The 22,435-nt window shown below is 48.2% G+C and overlaps 1 protein-coding gene across 8 annotated transcripts in view; it reads right to left on the bottom strand.

Moving 5' to 3' along the window:
• Nucleotides 1-6,770: 6,770 nt before the first annotated feature.
• The window catches only part of CEP170 (centrosomal protein 170), a 1,733,932-nt gene continuing 1,718,267 nt past the window's right edge, over nucleotides 6,771-22,435 (bottom strand). For all 8 annotated transcript variants that reach the window (XM_069607948.1, XM_069607946.1, XM_069607950.1 and 5 more), the window contains one exon: nucleotides 6,771-9,751. In XM_069607948.1, coding sequence (XP_069464049.1) covers nucleotides 9,465-9,751 — 287 coding nt within the window. In that variant the 3' untranslated portion in view covers nucleotides 6,771-9,464. The remainder of the gene's footprint in view (nucleotides 9,752-22,435) is intronic.

Below are 22,435 nucleotides of genomic sequence, written 5' to 3' on the forward strand. Positions count from 1 at the left end.
TTTCTTCTTTGCCGAGACGACCGAATCCAGGGTAGGTTGTGCCCGAAGGCACAAGGGGGCAGCGTCGGGGACCCGGTACTTCTTCTCATACCGGTCCCTCTTTGCCGGCACCGTGGCAGGGTTCTTGAGGAGGGCGAGCCCCTCATCCCATATGACATCAAGAAGCGGTACGGCGAGGACCGTCTTCCTTTTAGCCTTGCGCCGTTGGTAAAGGAACCCTTCTTTCTTCTTCTCTTCTGGGCAGAGCTGGAAAAGCTCAGATGCCCTGGAAATCATGGCATGAAAGGATCCAATCTCGTCGGGTGGGGACGCCCGAGCAGGGGGCGACGGGGGACACGTCCCGTCGTCGCCTCTGTCGTCATCTGTACCTGTCGTAGCCGTGTGCGTGCCTGTATCATCCCTGTGGGTAGTAGACCGGGGGAAGGCAGAGCAGGCCGCAGAGGTGGGAGAGGTGGCGTAGGATGCGTCGTCTTCCTCTTATGTGGTGGACTTTCCGAAGGTCCTGGCTCCGGTTCCCCCGTCGGGTCTGGCTCAGGTACCTCCGTCAGGGGAAGGGGCAACCTTGTCCTTATTGCCGAGCATAAGGACTGAATCACTGACAAAATGGCCGCTGAAGTGTCCTGCGGTGCCGGAAAAGACAGGCGCAAGGGCTCTTGAGGAGCCTTGTCAGCGACACCGTCGCTCTCGTCGTCGCGATCCCTTCCGATGGGCTGGGCCTCTTCCACGACTTCGATGAGCTCTTCTTCAGAGGTCGTGTCCGTATCCACGATGGCCACCAGCCCCTCCCCCACCTTTTCCAACAAGGACTTCGTGGGGGTCTTCTCAATGGGCCTGAAAGACTCCCTCCGCGGTGGCAGAGAGACTCTGGGTCCTGAGGGCGCCTCCACTGGTGTAGCCGCCTCCACAGTCTGAGCCAGGGCCGCGGCGACATCCTCAAACGAGGTCTTAGCAGGGTGAATTAAGGGGCCTTCACCTTGGGGGGAGGGTCCGAGCCTCGCTCCCCCTCTGCCAGAATCTTCGAGATCGACCGGAGCCTCTCCAGAAGCTTCGCCGGATTCTCGGACTTCCTCTTACCCGAGCCAGAGCGTTGGCTCGTGGTTGATGGCGCCGGGGAGGATGCGCCCTGCCTGGCAGCCATGGAGCCCGACCGTTCGGCGCTCCCGGTGCCCGCGGAGCTTAGCCTTTTGTTGGGCCCCTGTCGCCGGGGGGCCCTCACAGGACTTAAAAGACCGCGCAGACTTCTTTTTCTTCTTCTCGCCTGACGGGCTCTTCCCTTCCAGCCAGTTGGCGAGACGGAGGTGGCGATCCTTCATGGTCCGCTCCGACATGTTCCCACAAAACGCACAGTCCTTCTCCATGTGCGTCTTGTCCTCATGGAGACAGTAGAGGCATAATGAATGCTCGTCCTCCTTGAAAACATTCTGAAGCTGGCATCCAGGACAGGTCCTGAACAGCTTCCCGGGCGTCGAGCTTCCTTTCTCCTGGGCCATGTCCGGGGTAGGCCTCGGAACTTCTGGAATCCTCCAAAAGCGTAACTCGACGAAAATTTCACCCTTGAGGGGTGTAGAAAACTCCGAAACGGATCCCCGTTGATTGGATGTAGAAACAGTGGAGCTTGAGGCTCTATTTAAACGAAAAATGAGAAAAATCTCCTGAAAAAGCGCGAAAACGCAGCAAAAGCTCGAGAGCTACAGCACGAGGACTCCCAACACTTGAACGTGTGGTAAAAATCTGAGGATGGCTGCCAGAGGCGGGGCTTAGGGAGAGGGCAGTCATTGGCTGGGGCAGTATAACCCAGAGATCAGTGATTGGTTACTACTAAGAAAGACAGATCAGAAACAAAACTGATACTGATTTTTTTCTATACCGAGGATTCCCGGCCTGACGACGGGGAATATTCATGAGCATGTGAATCCATGCCAGACCCCATGCTGGAGAAATCTTTGGGTTAGGCCTAGTTCGGACATGGAGTTGGCAAGGAGTGCGGCTGAATGGTCAGTAGGGTCATTGAATCCTAAGTTGAGTCCCCTAGGAGTATGATTTGGGAAGAGGGCTTAGTGTTGGTTGTGATAATGTTATTGATGTCATCTTCAAATGTCCCTAAGGGACCTGGAGGGCGATAGATGAGGTGGATAGTCAAAGTTTGTGATGATGAAAGTGGTAGTTTGGCAGACAGTAGTTCGCAGGTGGAGACATGGTGGATGGCTCTGAGGTTAAGTGAGGTTTTAGCAATGAGGGCGATGCCTCCCCCTCTAGTGGATTCTCTGTCAGATCTGAGAATAGAGGAGTTATCTGGTGTGGCGATGAGGAGGGAGGGGCCTGCTGCAGCATGTAGCCCTGTCTTTGTGATTGCCAGGAAATCTAATTTCCTATCGGTGATCAAGTGGGCGATTTCAGATGCATGGGCGACTAGGGATCTGGAGTTGATCAGAGCTCCGGTGATGGAGGTGTTGGTAAGAACAGTGGTGGTTGTGAGAGGTGTAGGTTTACATGCGATGTTGGTGGCCTTTTTGCATTTTGTTTTGTGGTTGTTTGGTGGTGCTTAGTCTAAAGTTGATCGTGGGAGTAGCAGTTGTGGGTGAGCAATACAATCTACCTAGTCTTGAGCCAAGTCTGGTATTTCTCAGGGGAATTGGGCATGGGGTGCTCGAGGTAGAAGTTGAGGTACATGGGTCAGTGGTATTTTGGCTGCAGTTAGCAATGCTTTCCCCTGTCCTGATATTCTCCAGGTTGACTGAAGGCGATGTGGAGAGGTTAGAGTTGTCCATAGAGCATCTTGGCTTTAATGGGTGTAAGAAGGGGGTGGGTTTGATAACAGGATTGACTCCGAGTGGCAGGAGGAATAGTGTCGGTTTAATCCTGATGTCCATGAGGAGGGGGTTGGACATAGTTGTAGACATGCTAGCTGTGGCTGGCGATAGTCTATGCAAACAGGTGGCCTGCATGTTGATCACAGTGTGAATGGCTATGTACAGGCTAGTACAGAATATTTTGAAGTAGCATGGGTTGGGAGAGTTCATTTTCTTCGTAGTTGTTTGTGCCATACAATATGCAGTGGGATAATTTGCATGTAGGGGTAGTTACTAATGTACTAGGGTGGTGGTCAGGCGATTATAGAGGGCAGTAGGTTTGTAGGTTGACATGCGTAGGCCGAAAGGCATGTTCACTAACTACTAGGCTACCTAGTAGACGTGGGCCATAGCAAGTCCACAAGGGTAATGTTCAGGTAATTACAATAGGCCTGGGTGCATGATAGGTTGCAGGTTAGTAAGCAGATACTACAGAAAATTATGTGTGGTAGTCTGGATAGGAAGTGTAGGTCATTGCGGAACAGCAAGGCTAGTGTTCAGGCAGAAGATAACGTTACAGCGTAGCACTGGCTAGTATTCAGGCAAGTACAACAGCTAGTATTCAGGCAGATAGAGCGGCCAGTATTTAGGTAGATGCAACAGCTGGTATTCAGGCAAATACCACAGTTCATATTCAAGGAAATACAATGTCTAGTATTCAGGTAGATGCAACTGCTAATGTTTAATGTTTAGGCATATACAGCGGCTAGTATACAGGCAGATGCAACAGCTGGTATTCAGGCAAATACCACGGCTAATATTCAGGCAAATACAATGGCTAGTATTCAGGCAGATGCATCTGCTAATGTTTAGGCAAATACACTGGCTAGTATTCAGGCAGATACAACAGCTGCTATTTGGACAAATACACTGGGCACGTAAAAGAAGGCTAATCAGTGGACAGATACTACAAGTGGTAGTCTTATTAATTGGCATAGAGCAATGCAAATCAACATGCTAATATTAAGGCAGATACAGCGGACAGAGGAACAGATTGTACATAAGGTGGGTAAACGTAATCTAGAAGGCTGGCGTAAGCAGTTACAGGTCAGCAACGACTAGAAATCAGGCAAGTACGATAGGGCAAATACAATAGGCAGCATATCGGGTTGCAAATTAGCAGGCAGCTCATGAAAGATATAAGCTGATTGGCAAATGAGTGTCAGTGCAGGTCACCGGGGCCAAAGGCAGTGGTATGGGCATATGTAGTCTCTAAATGGGTGAGGCTACCGAGAGCCATAACAGAGAGGCTCAGTTACGGAGACAGAAGGGTCAAAGTAGTATATTGCGAATGGAGAGGGGCAGACGGTGCTGGATAAAGTTTCTGTCTCAATGTTGAACAGTTGCGCAAAGGGTCGGGGGCGAGGGCTTATGCTGGGAAAGTCACCATACCTGATGTTTGGATCATCCGGAGGTGGCAGATCCTTGAGGTGCAGGGTTTCTGGCAGACAGCTGGGTCGGGCACGGACAGGAAGTTAGCCTTTGTTCGGGGCCTTGGTGAGGAAGGCCTGCTGATGCCTCCCGGCGTACGATTGGCTCTCTTGTAGTCAAGGGAGGCCAATGGACTCGGTCGATACAGCGCAGCAGGGGAAAGGCAGAGATGGGAGCCTGGGGCTGCTAGGCATCCATCTTGGAGTAGATGCCCACGTGTATCTTGATGTGGGAGCACATCAACAATGGGGCAGGCATGAATGATAGACGGCCTGTAGATATTTCATCAGGCAGAGGTTCAGGCAGACGTAAATGCGCATTAAACTGCGCTTTTCAGGGAAGTGCACGGCAAAAAAAAAAATAATCGAAGCGATCAGATAAGCCCTCAGGCTTACCTCGATGTGGGGGGAAAGCTCCAGTTTCGCCTCCTCAGGGGTTGCACTGCTCCTGCAGTGAGGATGGGAGCTCCTGCTCCTTACTGGCATTAAGGCAGAGATTGTTGGGGGCACACCATTCCTGAATCGCGGATAGACAGTCAGGAATGAGCGAGAGAGGGGAGGAGGCAGAGGGGAGCCTGAAGGAGAGCCGAGTGTCATTTGCATAACACCGACAGGAGAGAATGTAGAGATGAGGTGGGCCCGAGGTGCCAAGTAAAGGTTGAAGAGCCAGGGTGAGAGGTTAGAGCCCTGAGGAACAGCACATTTGGAGAGAGAAGTGTTGGAAAGAAATGACCCCAGCTGGATCACGGAGGGTCGATCGGAGAGGAAGGAGGTCAACCAGGCTAGGGCCTGCAAAAGTGGGGCACCTGGTTGGGTCCAGAGAAACAAAACCCTCTTTCGCAGGTAAAATGCAAGGCTGTGCTGGAGAAGGCAACAGTGGAGCTGGGAGCCATTGCTGGAGCTCCGAAATCCATGTCTGTAGTGTAGGCAGGATATCCATGGACACGTTCCTCAAGCCCGAGGTGCGCAGGAGCCTGGTGAAGTTAGGAAGGTATGCCAACTGGGACAGGAGTAACTCGAGAAGGTTGAGCAGGCCCTTGATTAGGCAGAGGTAGAGCAGGGCCCGGTTTAGGAGGAGCTGGTGGTTGCGTAATAGCCGAAGGCAGCACACTCCCATGGTCATCGTCAGAGAATACTCACTCCGTTATGTCCATGTCAGAATCGGCGCCCTGCTGTAGCAGTTGTTCAGGAGGGGCCATGTTTTGACATGGGACCACAGGTGGTGCATATGGCGCCAGTGAGAACAGTGGCTGAGCACGAGTTGGCCTGGGGAGGCAAGACAGCGGTGACGAAACCTCCCGGTCCACAACAATTCCAGAGGATGATGAAGACCTGCTCGTTGACGGAGTGGATCTAGCTGATGATGTAGTGGACTTAGATGATTATTTGGTCACCGACGAGGTGGTCGACGGCACAGACGTAAATAGATTTGATTGCAAAAGTAATTGATCAACAGAGTCGTTGACGGGATGATGCTCGTCTAGGAGGACTTGGGCCGTTGACAAGGATGGCATAGATGGAGGGGCTGTAGTCGTGGACTAGCGTTGTTTCTCCGAAGATTGCTTGGATGACGAAGATGCCGACGAGGGCATTCTTATTTGATGAGGGAGTGCGCTCCAGAGGCCTGCTGTGCCTGGCAGAGGCATATCTGCAGACAAAGACCAAGTCAGACCAACCAAGTCACTAACCTCTGGCGGCGATCCACACGGGTCTTGGACGACAACTACTGGAAGATGGTACAGTTGTTCAAGTCGTGGTTTGGGTACAAGTAGAGACATTGTTCATGAAGATCCTTGATGTACATGTTCATAAGGTGACAAGCCGAGCAGGCCTTTAACAGGCTTTTCTTCTGCGTGACTATCATGATGTCCACAGACTCCCGAAGGCCTCAATAAGACGGAAGAAGAACAGCAACCCCATAGGCGATGGAATGGGCCTAATGTTCAAACCAGCTGACGAGAAGCAACATGGCACCAAACCAGATATTATGGAAAAAACAAATAAAAATAGACAACATTTTTGAATATCTAAAGATAGATTTCTTGAAGACTCCCAACATTTAAAGTGCAGTAAATAATCTGGAGATGGCCACCAGGGGTGGAGCTAAGATGGTCTGTCTAATTGGCTATAGGTATTATGACCCAAAATGATAGATCACTTAAGTGACAAGCAGTTTAAAAATGTAACGGTAAACTGCCCAAATGTTACCAACGGGGAATATCCAAACAGCACGTGAATCAATGAAACATACAATGCTGGAGAATGGGAGTCATTTCGTATAGCACCTCTTCTGCCATTTTGGAAAGAGATTTTCTTTCAGTGAGGTAGCATTCAATTGATTCCAGACATTGTTCAATGTGTCCTTTGATTAATACAACATATCAGTAGGATCTGTGCTGTCGACCATTTATGTAAAAAATCATTGGACAATAGAAGGTAAACAACGCATGCTGGTAAATTACTGTCTAACAGAACAAAATGTTGAGACACATTTTCCCAAAAAAATCCAGGACATTTTATTTAGAAATGGAGCTGTGGATTCACATAACAAAAGAAACATACAAAACAAAATATAACAAAAATAAATAAATGTTTTATATAAAACAAAAGGGCGAAGGATACATGGAAATTATTTATCCGAGAACACATGTATGAAATCTAGAACAAGCTCTATTTTCACAACTTGCTGATGCCAAATCCCAGGGGTAAAGAAATCTATCAAACCAATATGCAAAAGAGGAGGTGTATGCTATTTTTATCTATTTTAAATATGCTAGTGCTTTTCTAACAAATTAATCTTATGTTTAACAAACTTATATTTTTATTCAGTGAGCTTTTAAAGCTCAAATTATGTACAACTCCTCCCCAGTGGCACATATCAAATATATATATACACTTAACATTCAGCAAAAATAACAGATCCATAATACACTTTTCTTTACAGCATTTATTAACTGGTCAAAGTTACAAATTAAATAGTTTTTCAATTACTTCTGAAATCCTGTACAGTTCGTAAATCAACAAAAAACTGTTTTAAACAAATGAAGTGTGGGATTATTGCTTAAACTTTAAAGAAAAAAACAAATACCAAATTGTATCTTTCTCCCGTAAGATACAGCCCCTGAAAAAAGGAAACTTCCAGTTTACCAGTCTATAATTTAGAACAACATACTTTATCCCCTTTACAATGCTCTAGAAACAAAAGATAATGGGGGTCATTCCAAGGTTGGAGGTAAGTAATTACCGGCACCGGTAAGGGTGCCGATGCCGGTAATCCCTTACCTCCGTATTCCGAGGTCCCTTTGCAGGTCCTTCCTTACCTCCTGCTTTTAGCAGGAGTAAAGTACGGGACCCGCAAAGGTACTTAGGAGGTAATTACGGTACCGTAATTTACGGTGCCGTAATTACCTCCTTCCCCATTCCCACTGAGCCCTATGGGGCAGAAATGAGAATGGGGAAGGGCAAAAGGTGAATGGGGAATTACCGGTCCCTCCAACCCTGGAATGGACCGGTAATTACTCCATTCACCATGCCGGATTTGGGACGGTTTCGGAGGCAACCATGGAGCTAATTACTCCATGGTTAGCTCCAAACCCGGAATGAGGCCCAATGTCTAATTAGGCTCATCTAGCATCCAATTGTTAGGTTACCGGGAAAACCATGAGGAAAGTTAGCGTATTCTAGGAATACTAAATCACTTACCAGGCTCCTTCTTATACACATAACAAAGGAAGAGGAGTTTACTGTACAAGGCCCAGAAATATACATCAACTATGTATTTGCTTGGGAGAATTACAGTATGACTAATAATCTGCATCACTGAATCTCTGACAGATCAGCCCAAAATGATCATGTGACCAACTGAGGTTAATGAAATCTATGCTCTATGCAAATTAACTTCAAATAGTATAAAAAGTGGATTCAAATCTGTGGTGCATATCTACACTAGTCCCCACATTTCTGCCAGAAAACCTTTTATTTTACACTTTTACAAATGGTTGAATAAAGGTAACATATAACATTTATTCATATATGAACGGCAACACAGCTACAACCGGAATTCAGCAACCTCATCCTTTGAAAAGTGGTTTGTAGCTCTTAAAATAAGTATAACTTATTAGAATCTTTTGTATCAAAAAAGATCTTATGGTCATTAATCATTAACAGATATACTCATCTACTGTACCACTTCTGGCAACCTTTTAGTGCAAACAAAGGTCATACTTGGTAACCTCTATGCCACCCAACCGAGCAACATGGAAAAATTAATTACAGAACAGTCCTAAATGTTAAAACACAAGACTGAATTGTGGGTGAAACCTGTCTGACCTTGTATAGTAAAGTGACAGCACACCCAAGGAGACATGTCCCCCAAACACTAAGTATAAAGAGTTAGGACAAATACATCTGTGGACAAGTTCTTAAATATATACAAAATTAGGTTTAAGAGGTTCATTTGAAGCAGCTAGGTGCAGGAATTGTAACATTCATAAAAAACATTGGGATAAAAAATTCCTTTTCAGTTCTTCGTCAATGCAGAATGTTTTTGAAAAATTTGACAAAGATGGATATATTGTACAATTGTTTTGCAAAATGCACACAATAACGGAGAAATGCATTGTGCAAAATATGCACTTGCATTCAGATATAATGTTTCAAGTTCAAGAGTGAATGATTTGTAAACTATAAACCACAAACCAATTGTTTGCGGTTTTAACATTCTTACATTTCCATAAAGTAGTGTATTAACACCAGACCTTGTACACCATAAACTCACCTGTATTTGTAGTATGTACCAGAAGACATCTGTAAAACTTTCCTTGTCACAACAGCTTTCAAAAGTAAATGGTGACACAATGTTTGTGTAAAACAGTACAAAAAACATACGAGTGAAACTGGCAGACTAAAAGCTTTAAAGGAACACAATCTTGATTTTTATGAACTGTCTTATTGGAGAACAGTGGATGACACCCAAATTATTTGAAAACTGCTAAGTGTCCAAATACAACGTTGTTTTTCCTTTTTGCTAAACATCATTGTACATTATGTAGGTTGTTAAAAATAATACACTAAATGGAATACAACTAAATCGATGCAGTGAACAAAGGAGATCCGCAGGGTCAAAACTGGCATATGAATTACTCATATCCACTGATTAATAAAAGTTCCTCTTAAATATTACATTCTATACATGTAACGTAGTATCCTCTTCCTCGCCATCAGGATTAAATCGGTTGAAGTGAATGCTGAAGTCAGGCTCAGACTCAACGCTTCCAAATTCAGATGAGACCGAGATCATTGCTGGTCGGATAGCCCTGGGTTCCGGTTGACAATTAGCTGGTACTGGTGTGCGCAAGGAATGAGGAACAGGAGCGGACCTCGGTTTAGGTTGACATGGTAGAATAGAGCCACCAAATCCCAAACTGTTCAGGGCATCCAGCGTCCCATCTGGGTCAATCATAGCATTGATGACTAAAATTAAAGAAATAAAATATATGGTTCAATATGTTGCCATTTAACAGAAACAACTGATGTCGTTTTAACTGTTGCAAACTATTTCCAGCAGCGGTCACTACAACACATACATATAGCTAAGAAATATCCAGTGTTTCACAAATAATTATTTTTTATTTTACATCACCAAAATGCAAACCTCAGTGGATATTATCTGTACCCTACTATTCTTCATTAGTCAATCATAGTGGTGATTTATTCAGGAGGAAAGGAAACATGCTTTCCAAGGTATGTATTTTCTCTTCAGTTAGTAGAGCAGATACTTGTGCCTTTAACTCTCAGTGCATGGTTGATCGTTACCTGTATTTTAAATCATTTCCTGACTTCAGCAAAGCATAAAATAAGTAGTGTTACATAGCAAGTTGTTATGCAATGTATGATTTAAATAACCCGGTTCAATGAAAACACAGCTCACCCTGCATTTCTTTCTTGCTCTGAGGCCGCTCTCCAACCTCTTATCTGTTCACCTCAAGTTAGAAGGGGCTAATGGAAAGAGAGTGCAGCAGTAATCATCTCCATTACAAGTGCCAAAGGCTTGTGTGGGGGTGCTAGCCAATTAAAGTTATTTCTTCTCTTCTTACAATAACTGAAAACCAGAAGTAATCATGAGTCCATTTTTATGAAACTAATTATATTCTGTTTGGCAAAGTACATGCTAATTTTTTTACATTTTTTTTTAAACAGTCCTGCTGTTCTCCAGCATGGGTCTGGCATGGTTTCACATGCTCATTGTTAGGCAGAAACCTGTGCAGTTCTCTTAGGGACCACTGCAAAAAGTTTAGGACTACAGGAGTTAGCAGTAAACCCAATTGGTAGCAGTCTGCACCACCCAGATTTACCTGGTAGCTGTGGCTGAGCAGTCAGACTTCTCTCAAGAAGAGTTAGGCAGTATACAGAGCATACACTATAGGGCCGGTAAACACAGTAGAACAAGCAAACACTGACCAGAGCTTTGGTGTAAAAGATATATAATTATTTATTTAAAAACACATCTATAGAAACACACTGGCACTAATATCAAGCAAGTTCAAAAACACAGTCACTAAAGTATATACACTCCCTTAAAAGGATATTGACAAGTCTTAAGTAAAGCGCCACTTATTTTCAGACAGCGGTGAGCGTTTAACGCAGATGGCACTCTAATAATTCGGTTACAAAGGGAGAGAATGGCAGAGCATACATTGAAATAGATCCCAACACTTTGAAAAGAACACAGCAAGAGAGGAAGGCAGAATCAAACCGTGAAGTTAGAGTTCAGAAAGCCGGATCCACTTTAAGAGGATCAGAACGAAATGTGTTCAAGGTCACACGTTTGAAAAGTGCACAAAAGTCTCGAAAAGGTTCAGAAAGAAGTTGGACCAAAAGAAAGGGACCAGTTAGATGGTCAAGAGGCCAGCCAAGTCTAGAAGGTTAAGGATTTACTGTCACCTTGTAGCAATCTATAGAAAGGGAGGCCAGGCGGACACAGTACCTTGAAATGGTGAGAACACTCCAGCGGGGGCAGTTGTTCCTGGCAGCGGTTGCGAGTCGGTGCTTCGTCCGGCAGAAGAGAAGATCTCGGCGGGGCGGAAAGCAGCAGGTCGTTGTGCTGCCAGGGAAGAAACCAGCCGAGGAGTTTCTCGATTAAAAGGAGTGGTCCTTCCTTTCGCGGTTCAGTGGTAAGTGGCTATCCGGTTGCCGGGGTGTTTGGCACGGGCAATTCGACCACTAGACGTCCTGGTAGGCGAAAAAGGAAAGCAAACTGGTTGTCCCCACCAGCTCAAGGGGAAGAGACTCTCCGGCAAGAAGATCTCCTCTGTCGTCGGGAAGTGGTGAGACGGTTCAGCAGGGCTCCACCGGTGGTGTCGTCGTTGCAGGTCGGCTCAGCTTCTCCCTCTTCGGATTCTCAGGTCCTGTGGCGACTTCTGAAGTTCCAGTCCTAAAAGCCCTGCTTTTATGCAAGAAACCGCCATTCATTCAGCCTAGCTGTCAATCAAACATGCTAAGTGGTGAGCGGGCCGGCTCACCACTTGGGCCAATCACACAAGAGTGCGACTTGAGTTGCCAAGGCAACTCAGTCCAGGGTGCCTAAACCCCCTCCCACGCCCCCTGTGGTACCCAGACAGAGTGACACCACTTTTGGAGGCTTCTGTGGAGAAGCCCGCCAAAAGTGGAACAAAGGGCTCGACTTGGGTTGGAGTCACAGAAGAGAACACAAACGCCATTTTAGAATCGAGTTCTGGCAAAAAATACCAACCAGTGGATTAATATTAAATAAATAACCCAGCGGTATGTTCGAGGCTATAGGAATTAAATAATTAAAGTTGGTAGCCTCGAACAATGGGAAAATCCCATAGAGATATATTCGCGGTCGAATATAAAAAGTAGTATCCACTGCCACCAGCCAAAACTCGATCAGGGGGGACAGAGACGTGCCCCCTCGAATAACAGACCTGGGGCAATCGAATTGCCCCGACCAGTACGTCCACAATATGATGGTTTGTAATGGTTTCTGTTCATAATTTGGGACTAGTAAAGCCAATGGTGACTTTACATGCCCTGGGAGACAGTAGTCAGTCCCAGGGTATGGAGTCTATGGTGGGGTGTCACTATGACACCCCTGTGTCACTGCACTGAGGGTGCTGTGTAACACACATAGTAAAAACACGAGACCCTATGGAGTAAAGGATCCCATAGCCCATAAAACACATTAACAGTCAAAGGAACCCCTCAAATCATGTCCAAGAGTGTGAGGAAAAGAGACTCACTCTTGGCAGGAAAAAAAACAAACTCCAGAAATCCAGCAAAGCTGCTGGGGGACTCACTAGGTTAGGAAATTCAGCCTAAACAGAGAATTCTCCCTAACACTCATGAATATTCCCTGCCGTCAGGCTGGGAATCCTTGGTAAAGAGAAGCAGTTTTGCTTTAGCCTGAAAACTGCATTTCTCATCTAAACCAATCACTGTCCCTTGGGTCATACTACCCCATCCAATGACAGTCTCCCTAAACCCCACCCACAGTGGCCTTCTTCAGATTTAGTATAGCATGTAAAGTGGCAGTATGAACCAAGAAGAGCCACAGAGGGGAAGGCGGGAGGTTCCCTGGAATCCCTGTCGACCAGTGGAATCTCATGAAGGTGTGGGTGGACCTCCACGCAGCAGCCCTGCAGATGTCGAGCAGGGGAGCACCAGAGAGAAACGCTGTCGTTGCTGCAATGGCTCTGGTGGAATGGGCTCTCGGCCGGCCTGGAAGAGGTCTGTTGGCCAGACTGACAGTGCATGATGCAGCCAGAGAGCCACCTGGATAATATCATAATATAATGTGATATGAAGCCTTAGACAGGGTCTTCTCGTAATTCACAGGTCAAAAATTCACAAAAGATTCCAAGATGGCAGCAGAGCCGGGCAGACGTGCGTGAGCGTAGTTCCGTCCCCCAGCTCGGACCGCGATAATAAAGAAAATGAAATAAGCAGGTATCGAGCCCATCAAGACTCGTCTTCCTCCCTCGGATAGAGAATAAGGGGGCGAAGATTCGCCTGAACGAACACCACGGAGGCGACCGCGCTGAAGCTCCGGCCCGCCGACAAGGCTCGAACGCCGCACCAAACAACCGAGTGAGGCGCCTCACGCTAGGAGCAAGTGAACACTCCGGAAGCAGTAGAGCGAGTCCCTAAGAAGAGAACCCGGACCTCCGCCGGCGTGAATCCCAGTGAAGAGCCGTGAGTTTAGGCCGCGGACACCGCCCCGCAGAGACGCCGCCGAAGTGGAGCAGGTGGGTCCTGAAGACGCCGCAGCGCCGGACAGAAGGAAGCAGACGAGAGAAAAGCCGCCCGGGAGAGCGAGACGGCCAGGAGAGAGGTGCCGCTCCCCCGATCGACCAGGAAGCGAAGATACCAGAGCGGGCAGCTGGGAGCAGACGGCGGAGCCCAGCGTACCCAGCGGCTTCCGACAGAGCCTAGCAGAGCCCGGCGGTCCAAACAGAGCCTTAAAAAAGCAGGTACGAGGCAGGGCGGAGATCCAGGGACAAGTGGGGAGGGTCCCCCCCCCCCCCCAAGTGCGGACAGCAATGCTGCCCTGGGACACCGACTGGGGGGCTCCAGATTGAACACAGGGAGGCGACAGTGGTTGGCAGCCCAGCCCCCCCCCCACGGGAATACTAGTGGGCGAAATAGAGAATCCGGCACTATCCCTCAGCAACAATAGAGACACGGATCCCCCCACAAGGCGGATCCGGTAAAGCACAGCCACTCCGGGAAAAGGCCAGTGACTATATCACACAACAGACCAGGGGGGACCGCGACGGCCCTCAGTGGGTCAGACCCCCGGGCATACACATAGACCCCCCAACATCAGGAGCTATAGCGGAGGCCGGAACCCCTGCAGGCCTCAAGATAAAGCTCATACCCCGCTCCAACACTCGAGAGGCAGCGGGGCTCGACCCATAACAGGGGGGTAATCGAATCTACATAACGACTTCCGGGCCTGGAAAGCACAAAGAGAGAATCTCGCAGAGAAATTGCATCGGGCAAATAATATACACACATGTCCAAAGGTAGGACGAGGTTTGGGTCACAGGCATCAACGAAAAATAAAGGAGGGGCCAAACCGGCACATGACCTGACCCACATTTGGGGAACTGGAAGCATAGGATTAAAGCAATCAAGCAAACAGAAAAGCTCAGAGAGAGACCCTAAAGAGCAAACCGAAGACGTGGACATGGCCTCACGAGATGACATGAAAACCTGGTTTAAGGAGTTTCAAGGCAAGTTCATCGCCGCAACACAGTCACAGTTTGATAATATGAAGGGGGAACTGAAACAGGCAGTACAGGAACTAAAAAAAGACACCGAGTCCCTAGAGGAGAGGACGGACAATCTGGAAAAGAAGTTCCAGAACATGGACGAGGAGGCGACACTGCAAGCGCAGGCACAAGACCGCCTCGCACGTCTGGCATTGGAACTTGAAACACAATGCGAAGACTTGGAAAACAGATCTAGGAGATCTAACGTACGCATCAAAAATATGCCGGAAACCGTAGAGGATAAAGATCTCTGCACAGAAGTACAACAAGTTTTTCAAGATATATTAAAGGACGACTCAAGGGAAGACATCCACATTGATAGAATACATAGGGTAGGCCCTCAGAGAGCTAGGGACCCCGGATCACGCCCCAGAGACGTCCTGGTGGCCATGACAAGCTATGCACAAAAGGAACAAATATTGAGAAAGGCCAGAACACTGGTACAAATAAGAATGAACGGCAAAGAAATACTACTATTCCAGGATTTAGCACAATCCACACTTAGAAAGAGAAGAGAAATCAGTCAGCTGACCAAACTTCTATCCGAAAAACAAATTCGATATAAAAGGACTTTCCCCTTTGGCCTTCTATTCTCTTGGGAAGAAAGACAACATCGAATCACAACATGCGAAGAGGGCCTACAGATCATGGGATGCCTGGAACACAAGTCTGACCCCACAAAATCAAGGGGACCCCCAAAACAACGAAGACAGCTGAGGGGTTGGCAAACGGAGAAAAGAAGAACAAGACTACAATCACGCAACCCAGACAAAAATTAAGGTCCCGGAAAATGAATCTCCAAAGCAGAACAGGAGGGAGAGACAACATGGACACTAACACATTAGCAAGGGCAAGTGCCGAAAACCAAGCGCGGCAGAGCCACGGACTGTCGTGGAATTTGCGTCACAAGCAGGGTTTAGGAATCCCTGCCTACTGTCACCCTGAGATGTTAGAGGGCATGGAGCAAAGGCGCTACGCCGGAGCAACCATAGGGCCCAGGGCCCTCCTCAGGGACTATGTTGGGGGGAAAAGAAGGGAGGGGGTGAGGGGAGGGTGTTCAGGGGAAAGTTTGGGGGGGGGGGAGGCTCCATCACCGGTTCTAATGCACACTTTTGCAACCCAAAAGATAGTCCCAGTAAGGAACTTCAAAAACATATGAAAGAATGGGGCTGAAAATCTTAACATTCAACATTAGAGGGCTGAATTCGCCCGTAAAGAGGAAAAAAATTTAACACTTCTTACATAGAGAAAAGTTTGAAATAATTTCACTCCAAGAAACTCACATACAGAAGAAGAGGAAGAGCCAACTCCGGATAAGAGGATACAAACAGATTATTCAATCCAACAACGAAGAGAAAAAAAAAAGGAGTACTTATGGCCTTCGCTAACCACCTGCAGGTCCACATCAAGGAGACTCTCGTAGACAAAAATGGCCGCTACGTCTTTACAAAGATCCAGATAGACAACAGCAAAGTAACCATCACAACCCTATATGCCCCAAATACGGGCCAGGAAGGATTCATCAGAGCAACGGTCAACAAACTAGACAACTTTGCGGAGGGAGAGATAATCCTGACAGGAGACTTTAACATAGCGTGGAACCAAACAGAAGACAGATTGAATCCAAAAACCTCCCAACAGGGGGCCCCGTCACCAATGCTTAGGCAGGCGCTGCAGAACTTGGCACTAGAAGACGTATGGAGAAGACTCAGAGAATTAACTGAAGGATATACATACCACTCACACGTACATGATACTAGCTCTAGAATTGACTACATTTGGGCCTCAGGGGCCCTAGATGGAGAAATTCAAGATATCGAAAAAGGCACAATATCGCTATCAGACCATGCCCCACTTTGGATTACCCTCCCCAAATTGCGGAATCATTCAGGGTATGGCGATGGTCTTTCCCTAGAGAACTGATACAGGATACAGGATACAGCAACAAGAGAATTAATCAGAGAAAAAAAATAGAGGAATACTTTGAGCACAACGATACTCAGGACGTCTCCCCGAGCACTACGTGGGAAGCCTTCAAAGCAGTGATAAGGGGACAATTAATAGCCTTAAAAGCTCGAAAAGATAAGCTCCTACATAAATGGGAAGACGAGCTGGGGGAAAAAACTGGAAGATATAAGGGCATAAATGACCAAGAACGCCTCCAGGAAATTGGAGAGCATACCGACATATTCAGAGCCTGATAAGGACCAAGAGAGCTGAAACGCAATTACTGCATACAAAACACTGGTACGCGGTGAAATCTAATAAAGCGGACAAGCTACTAGCACGACAACTAAAAGGCAGACGGCAAGAACAATCAGTGAAAACCCTGACAGATGGACAAGGACTAAAGAAAACACAAACGAAGGACATAAAAGAAGTGTTCTGAGAGTTCTATCAGAACCTGTTCACGTCACAGCGTCCGTGCAAAGCAGCTCAGGCGGAATTTCTGGCAGGGATAACACTCCCTACAGTAACCTCATCAGAAAAAGCGGCCCTCGACCAACCAATCACGACTGAGGAGGTGGGGAAGGCAATAAGAGACCTTCCCAAGAACAAGGCTCCGGGACCGGATGGCAATGCCGCCGCATTCTATAAAACGGATATACTAATTCCCTATCTAACAACTCTTTTCAACACCTTCAAGACGACGCGCAATATCGCTGCATCCATGAATGACGCAAAGATTCTCGTCTTCCACAAGAAAGGGAAAGACCCTGAAAAACCGGGATCATATCGCCCAATAGCCCTAATCAATGTCGACGCCAAACTATACAAAAGTCCTGGCCAACAGACTGGCACCCCTGCTCCACAAACTAATCCATCAAGAACAATCAGGCTTTATCCCCAATAGGAAAACCCACGACAATATAAGACGAATAGTTCACCTCATAGAGAAGACCGGAATCGTGGAGATCCCCTCGGCTATAATAGCATTGGATGCGAAAAAAGCATTCGACCGGGTAGAATGGTCAATGCTATTTGCTACATTACAAAAAATGGGCATGGGAAAGGACTATATCGATATGATCCGGGCCAATTACAATTCTCCGATGGCCAGAATTGCAGTCAACGGTGAACTCTCGGACCCCATCAAAATTAGCAGGGGAACAAAACAGGGATGCCCCCTATAAACCCTACTCTATGCAATCTTCCTAGAACCCGTCCTTGCAAAGATCAGAGCGGCCCCGGACATTAGGGGCATAGAAATGGGAGGGCACACGCATAAGATGGCGGCATATGCGGACGACATGTTATTGACCTTAGCAGACCCAACCGAGACGCTCCCCCTCCTCATCCAGCAGATAGACGACTACGGAGTGATCTCAGGGCTGAAAATAAATAAGCAGAAATCGTCAGTAATGGCCCTGGCGGGAGACAAAGAAGCAACATACAAGACAACGAAAGACCTACAACTGCAAAAGGCCGAAGAAGGAGTGAAATATTTGGGAGTAACCTTGACCCCACAGATTCAAAACCTTTACAAAGGGAACTACCCCAAAATCATAGAAGATGTAAAAAGCGACCTACTCAGATCAAACTCACTGTCAATCTCATGGTGGGGCAGAATAACGGTCATCAAGATGACGATTTTACCCAGATTGCTCTATTATTTCCAAGCTCTCCCCATCCGTATCCCATCAGCATTCTTCAAGGCCCTCTCCAAAATCATCACAAAATACATATGGCAAAATAAAACACCGAGACTGTCACAACAGGCGCTCACAGCACATAAATCAGACGGAGGAATGGCACTCCCCCACTTGAAGAAGTACTACGAGGCGGCACAACTGTGGGTCCTACACTACTGGATCACGGATAACTCAGAAAGATTGTGGGAGGCACAGGACAGAGCCGTCGCAAGATCAAATCTGGGCCACCTCCTATGGAGAAAACCCAAACACAGACATCACAACATTAAACTCAGCGAAGTCATGAGTACCACCATGGATATATGGAACAGAGCAACTAAAAAGGAAACCCTAACGATAGATCCCGCCCCCTTCATACCACTGTTCGACAATCCTGACTTCCCCCCCCGGACAGGAAAAGGGATCCTTAAGAAATGGCGGGAAGCGCACTGTACCAAAGTGGGAGATATGATAGAGGGACATAAGATCAGAACCGTCTCAGAATGCCAGGACCTGCTGGGCCTTACAGAAATGGATAGATACCAGTACGAGCAGCTCCACCACTGGCTCACATCACCAAGAATAACAAAGGCATGGACAAGGGACCTCGCCCGATTTGAGACATATATAATGACCCAAACAGGGGAAACAAAATTCGTGTCCACTCTTTATAGGTTCATAAACGCCCAAGAAGAAAATATCACCTGGCAGTACATGAAAAAGTGGGAAGTAACCCTAGGGAAACAAATTACTGGGAACCAATGGGCGTACCTCTGGCAAATAATCCCGAAATGGACACGGGCGTTACAAACGAAGGAAGCCTGGACGAAAGTGATGATTCAATGGCACTATACGCCAGAGAGAATCCACAAGATGTTCCCAACAACGCAAGGGAAATGCTGGAGGGGATGCAACGCACTGGGAAGCTGGAGACACATCTGGTGGGACTGCATAGAACGACAACAATTCTGGGTGGAAGTGAAAGCACAAATGCAGGTGATCTTCGAGGGAGCGGCCAACCTAGGAGAAGAAATATGGATGTGTGGTATGTGGACCCCCCCGAGATAAGTCCTTTACAAAGACACAAAAACGGAACTTTATGGGCTTCCTTATAGCAGCGTGGCTAGCCATAGCGCAACAATGGAAACAAAAGACCCCTCCAACCACACAAGAATGGCTCCGAAGGATTTGGACTTATGTAGCTATGGAGAGGATCACGTATAACCTTCAAGGAGACAGATAGAATTCGCCACCGATTGGGGAGAGAAGCTTCGTCAAAAAGTTGAGAAGCTTCGTCAAGACCACGTTGAGCTCCCAAGCTGAAGCCGGAGCCTTCACTGGTGGAAAAGTCCTGAAGAAACCCTTGAGGTACTCCTTGACGAGCCTGTGAGACCACAGGGAGGGCCTACCCTGCATCCTGGTCTACCAGGATATGGAAGCCAGGTGCACCTTGTTAGAGGCATGTGCCAGGCAAGCCCTGGCCAGGGAAAGCAGGTACTGCAGGAGCTGCAGAGTAGAGACATGCAGCGGCGTAATCTTCCGAGTCCTGCACCACACTTTGAAAAGTTTCCATTTAGGACCATAGCAAGACAACGTAGAGGAAGCTCTGGCCTTGGCTAGGATCTTCTTACATTCCATCGACTGGGAATAATGCCCAAACTCTAGGACTACAGGAGCCAGGCCATGAGGCTCGGCGCCGCAGGGTCATGGTGAAATATTGCCCAGTCTTCTCTGGTGAGAAGATCGGGAAGTGGAAGCAGCCGGATGGATGGAGCCACTGACAGACAGAGCAGGTCCGGGTAACGAGATCTGTCGAGGTCACGCCAGAGCGAAGAGTATCATCCTGCAATGACACTGTTTGAGTGTGTTGATCACTCGTAGCAGGAGCAGAATCGGAGGGAAAGCGTACAGGAAGAGTCTCTCCCAAAGGAACGAGAAAGCTGAGGGAACCTGCTGGCAAAACTCTGGCACTTGAGGTTGGTCGCCATCACAAAGAGGTCGATCCGGGGTTGATCCCACTCGCGGAAGAGAAGGGACCCCTGCTCCAGATAAAGTTCTCATTCATGGCAAGAACGCAGCCCCCTGCTAAGCGAGTCTGCAATGAAGTTCTTGGCACCTGCCAGGTGAAAAGGAACAAGGAACATGCCCTGAAGAAGGGCACAGCATCACAGGGACTGGGCTTCCAGGGAGAGCGTAGGGGAGTATCCCGCCCTGCTTCCGGCTGCAGAACAGACTGGTGGTATTGTCCGTGAATATTCTCATCACATTCCCCTTCAGCAATGGAAGGAAAGACTTGAGGGCCCAGAAGACTGCACGGAATTCCAGGACGTTGATGTGAAGGTCCTTTTCCTCCTGAAGCCAGAGGCCTCTGGCATCCAACTGTCCAGTATGGGCCCCTCACTCTTCCAGGGAGGCATTCATAGTGACCGCCTCTTGGTACGGTGGGATCTGAAACAGTGCACCTTGCGTGAGATGTGGGCAACCCCCCCCCCCACCACCATCGTAGAGCTTGCCGGAACTCTTGGTTGAGGACGATCTTTTCTGTCTACGTGCCTGAGACTTGCAGCCACTGTGCATCCAGAAACTCCTCGAGGGGGAGCATCTGCAGCTTGCAAAGAGGGACAAGGTGGATGCAGGACAACATCATGCCTAACAGCAACTTAATGGGTCGCACTGTCACAGATTGCGCCCACCTCAGGCACTGCACCTTCCCCAGGATGGCCGTCACCCTCTCCTCCGAGGGGGTTGCCAGGCAGGCAATCGTGTTTAGACAGGCGCCCAGAAACAGAGCTTTCTGCGATGGCTCCATGTAGAACTTGGGATAATTGATGGAGAATCCGAGAGCCGCCAGCAGACGAATGGTCTACGATGTGTGCCGGTTTGCCAGTGTGTGAGAGCAGGAGTGGATGAGCCAATGGTCCAGATAAGGATAGACATGGATGCCCTTGAGGCAAAGATGAGCCACCACCGGAGCCAAGCATTTCGTTAACACCCTTGGGGCCGATTTCAGGGTGAAGGGCAGTGCCCTGAACTGATGGTGCTGTCCCTGGATCACGAACCGCAGGAACTTTCTATGCTTTCGGTGGATGGGGTGTGATTGTAGGTGTCTTCCAGATCATTATCACCAGGAAGTCTCCTCCAGTTGGCCGAGTACGTGCTGCAACATGACCATCCAGAATTTATGGGACTTCAAGTACTTGTTGAGGCATCTTAAGTCTAGGATTGTCTGCCACCCTCCTGACATCTTTCATACCAGAAAGTATCTGGAGTACACTCCGGAGCCCCGGAGGCACAGGATCCACTGCCCCCTTTCTTAACATGGCCTGAACCTCACGCAGCAGCTTTGCCATGTGTAGTTCTTGATGAGCCACGTGAGGAATTTGAGGACATCTGCGTTGTAACCCCAAGGTATGTCCCGGACTAACACCCATTTGTCCGTGGTGATGGTTTTCCATTTGATGACAAATTTTGCTAGTCAGCCTTCCACTGGGGTGCGCAAGTGGGGGCTCAGATCCATGGCCGGTTCAGGCCTACTTGGGTGTCTGCGTCCTGGCCTGCGGGCGACAATGCTTTCCTCCACTGCTGTAGGCCTGCGAGTGGCCTCTGTAGGCCTCTTGAGTCGTGGAACGGGAGGGTTGACAAAAGGGAGTGCTAAACCCCTTGGAGGACCTGCCGGACCTCCCCCTTGAGGATCGAAAGGACGATTACCTTCGCTACTGCAATGTTCTCAGCAAGCGTACTTTCTCTGTGTCCGTATTAGTCATCTCAAGTGACTCGTCCAAGGTCTTGTCACCACCTTGAACTGGACATCAGTCCTGAAGTTGGTGGCCCTCAGCCATCCCTATAGTCGAAGGGATACCCCATTGCCCATCTGGTGGAATGCAGTATCCGCGATGTCCAAAGCCACTGTGATGGCATGGTCTGATGCCACCTCACCCTCCTGGAACAGGCCCGCGGCCTCGACTGTCTTGTCCTCCGGCAGGAAGTCCAACATAGATCCCAGCTTATACCACAGCTCCCTGTCGTAGCGGGATAAGATGGCCAAGACATTAGTGGCCTTGATGGTGGAGGCTGCGGTGTAAATGACACGCTTGCCCACTGCATTCAGTTTCTTCCCCTCTTGATCAGGAGGCACCATGGCCAAAGACGACGGATTCCCCCGAGCACTTCCTGGCGGCGGCAGAGACCACGGAGTCAGGAGAAGGTTGTAACCTCAAGCACTGAGGGGC

This window comes from Ambystoma mexicanum, chromosome 4q (genome assembly GCF_040938575.1).
Source record: "Ambystoma mexicanum isolate Mex_15411 chromosome 4q, UKY_AmexF1_1, whole genome shotgun sequence".
Classification (NCBI taxonomy): Eukaryota; Metazoa; Chordata; class Amphibia; order Caudata; family Ambystomatidae; genus Ambystoma; species Ambystoma mexicanum.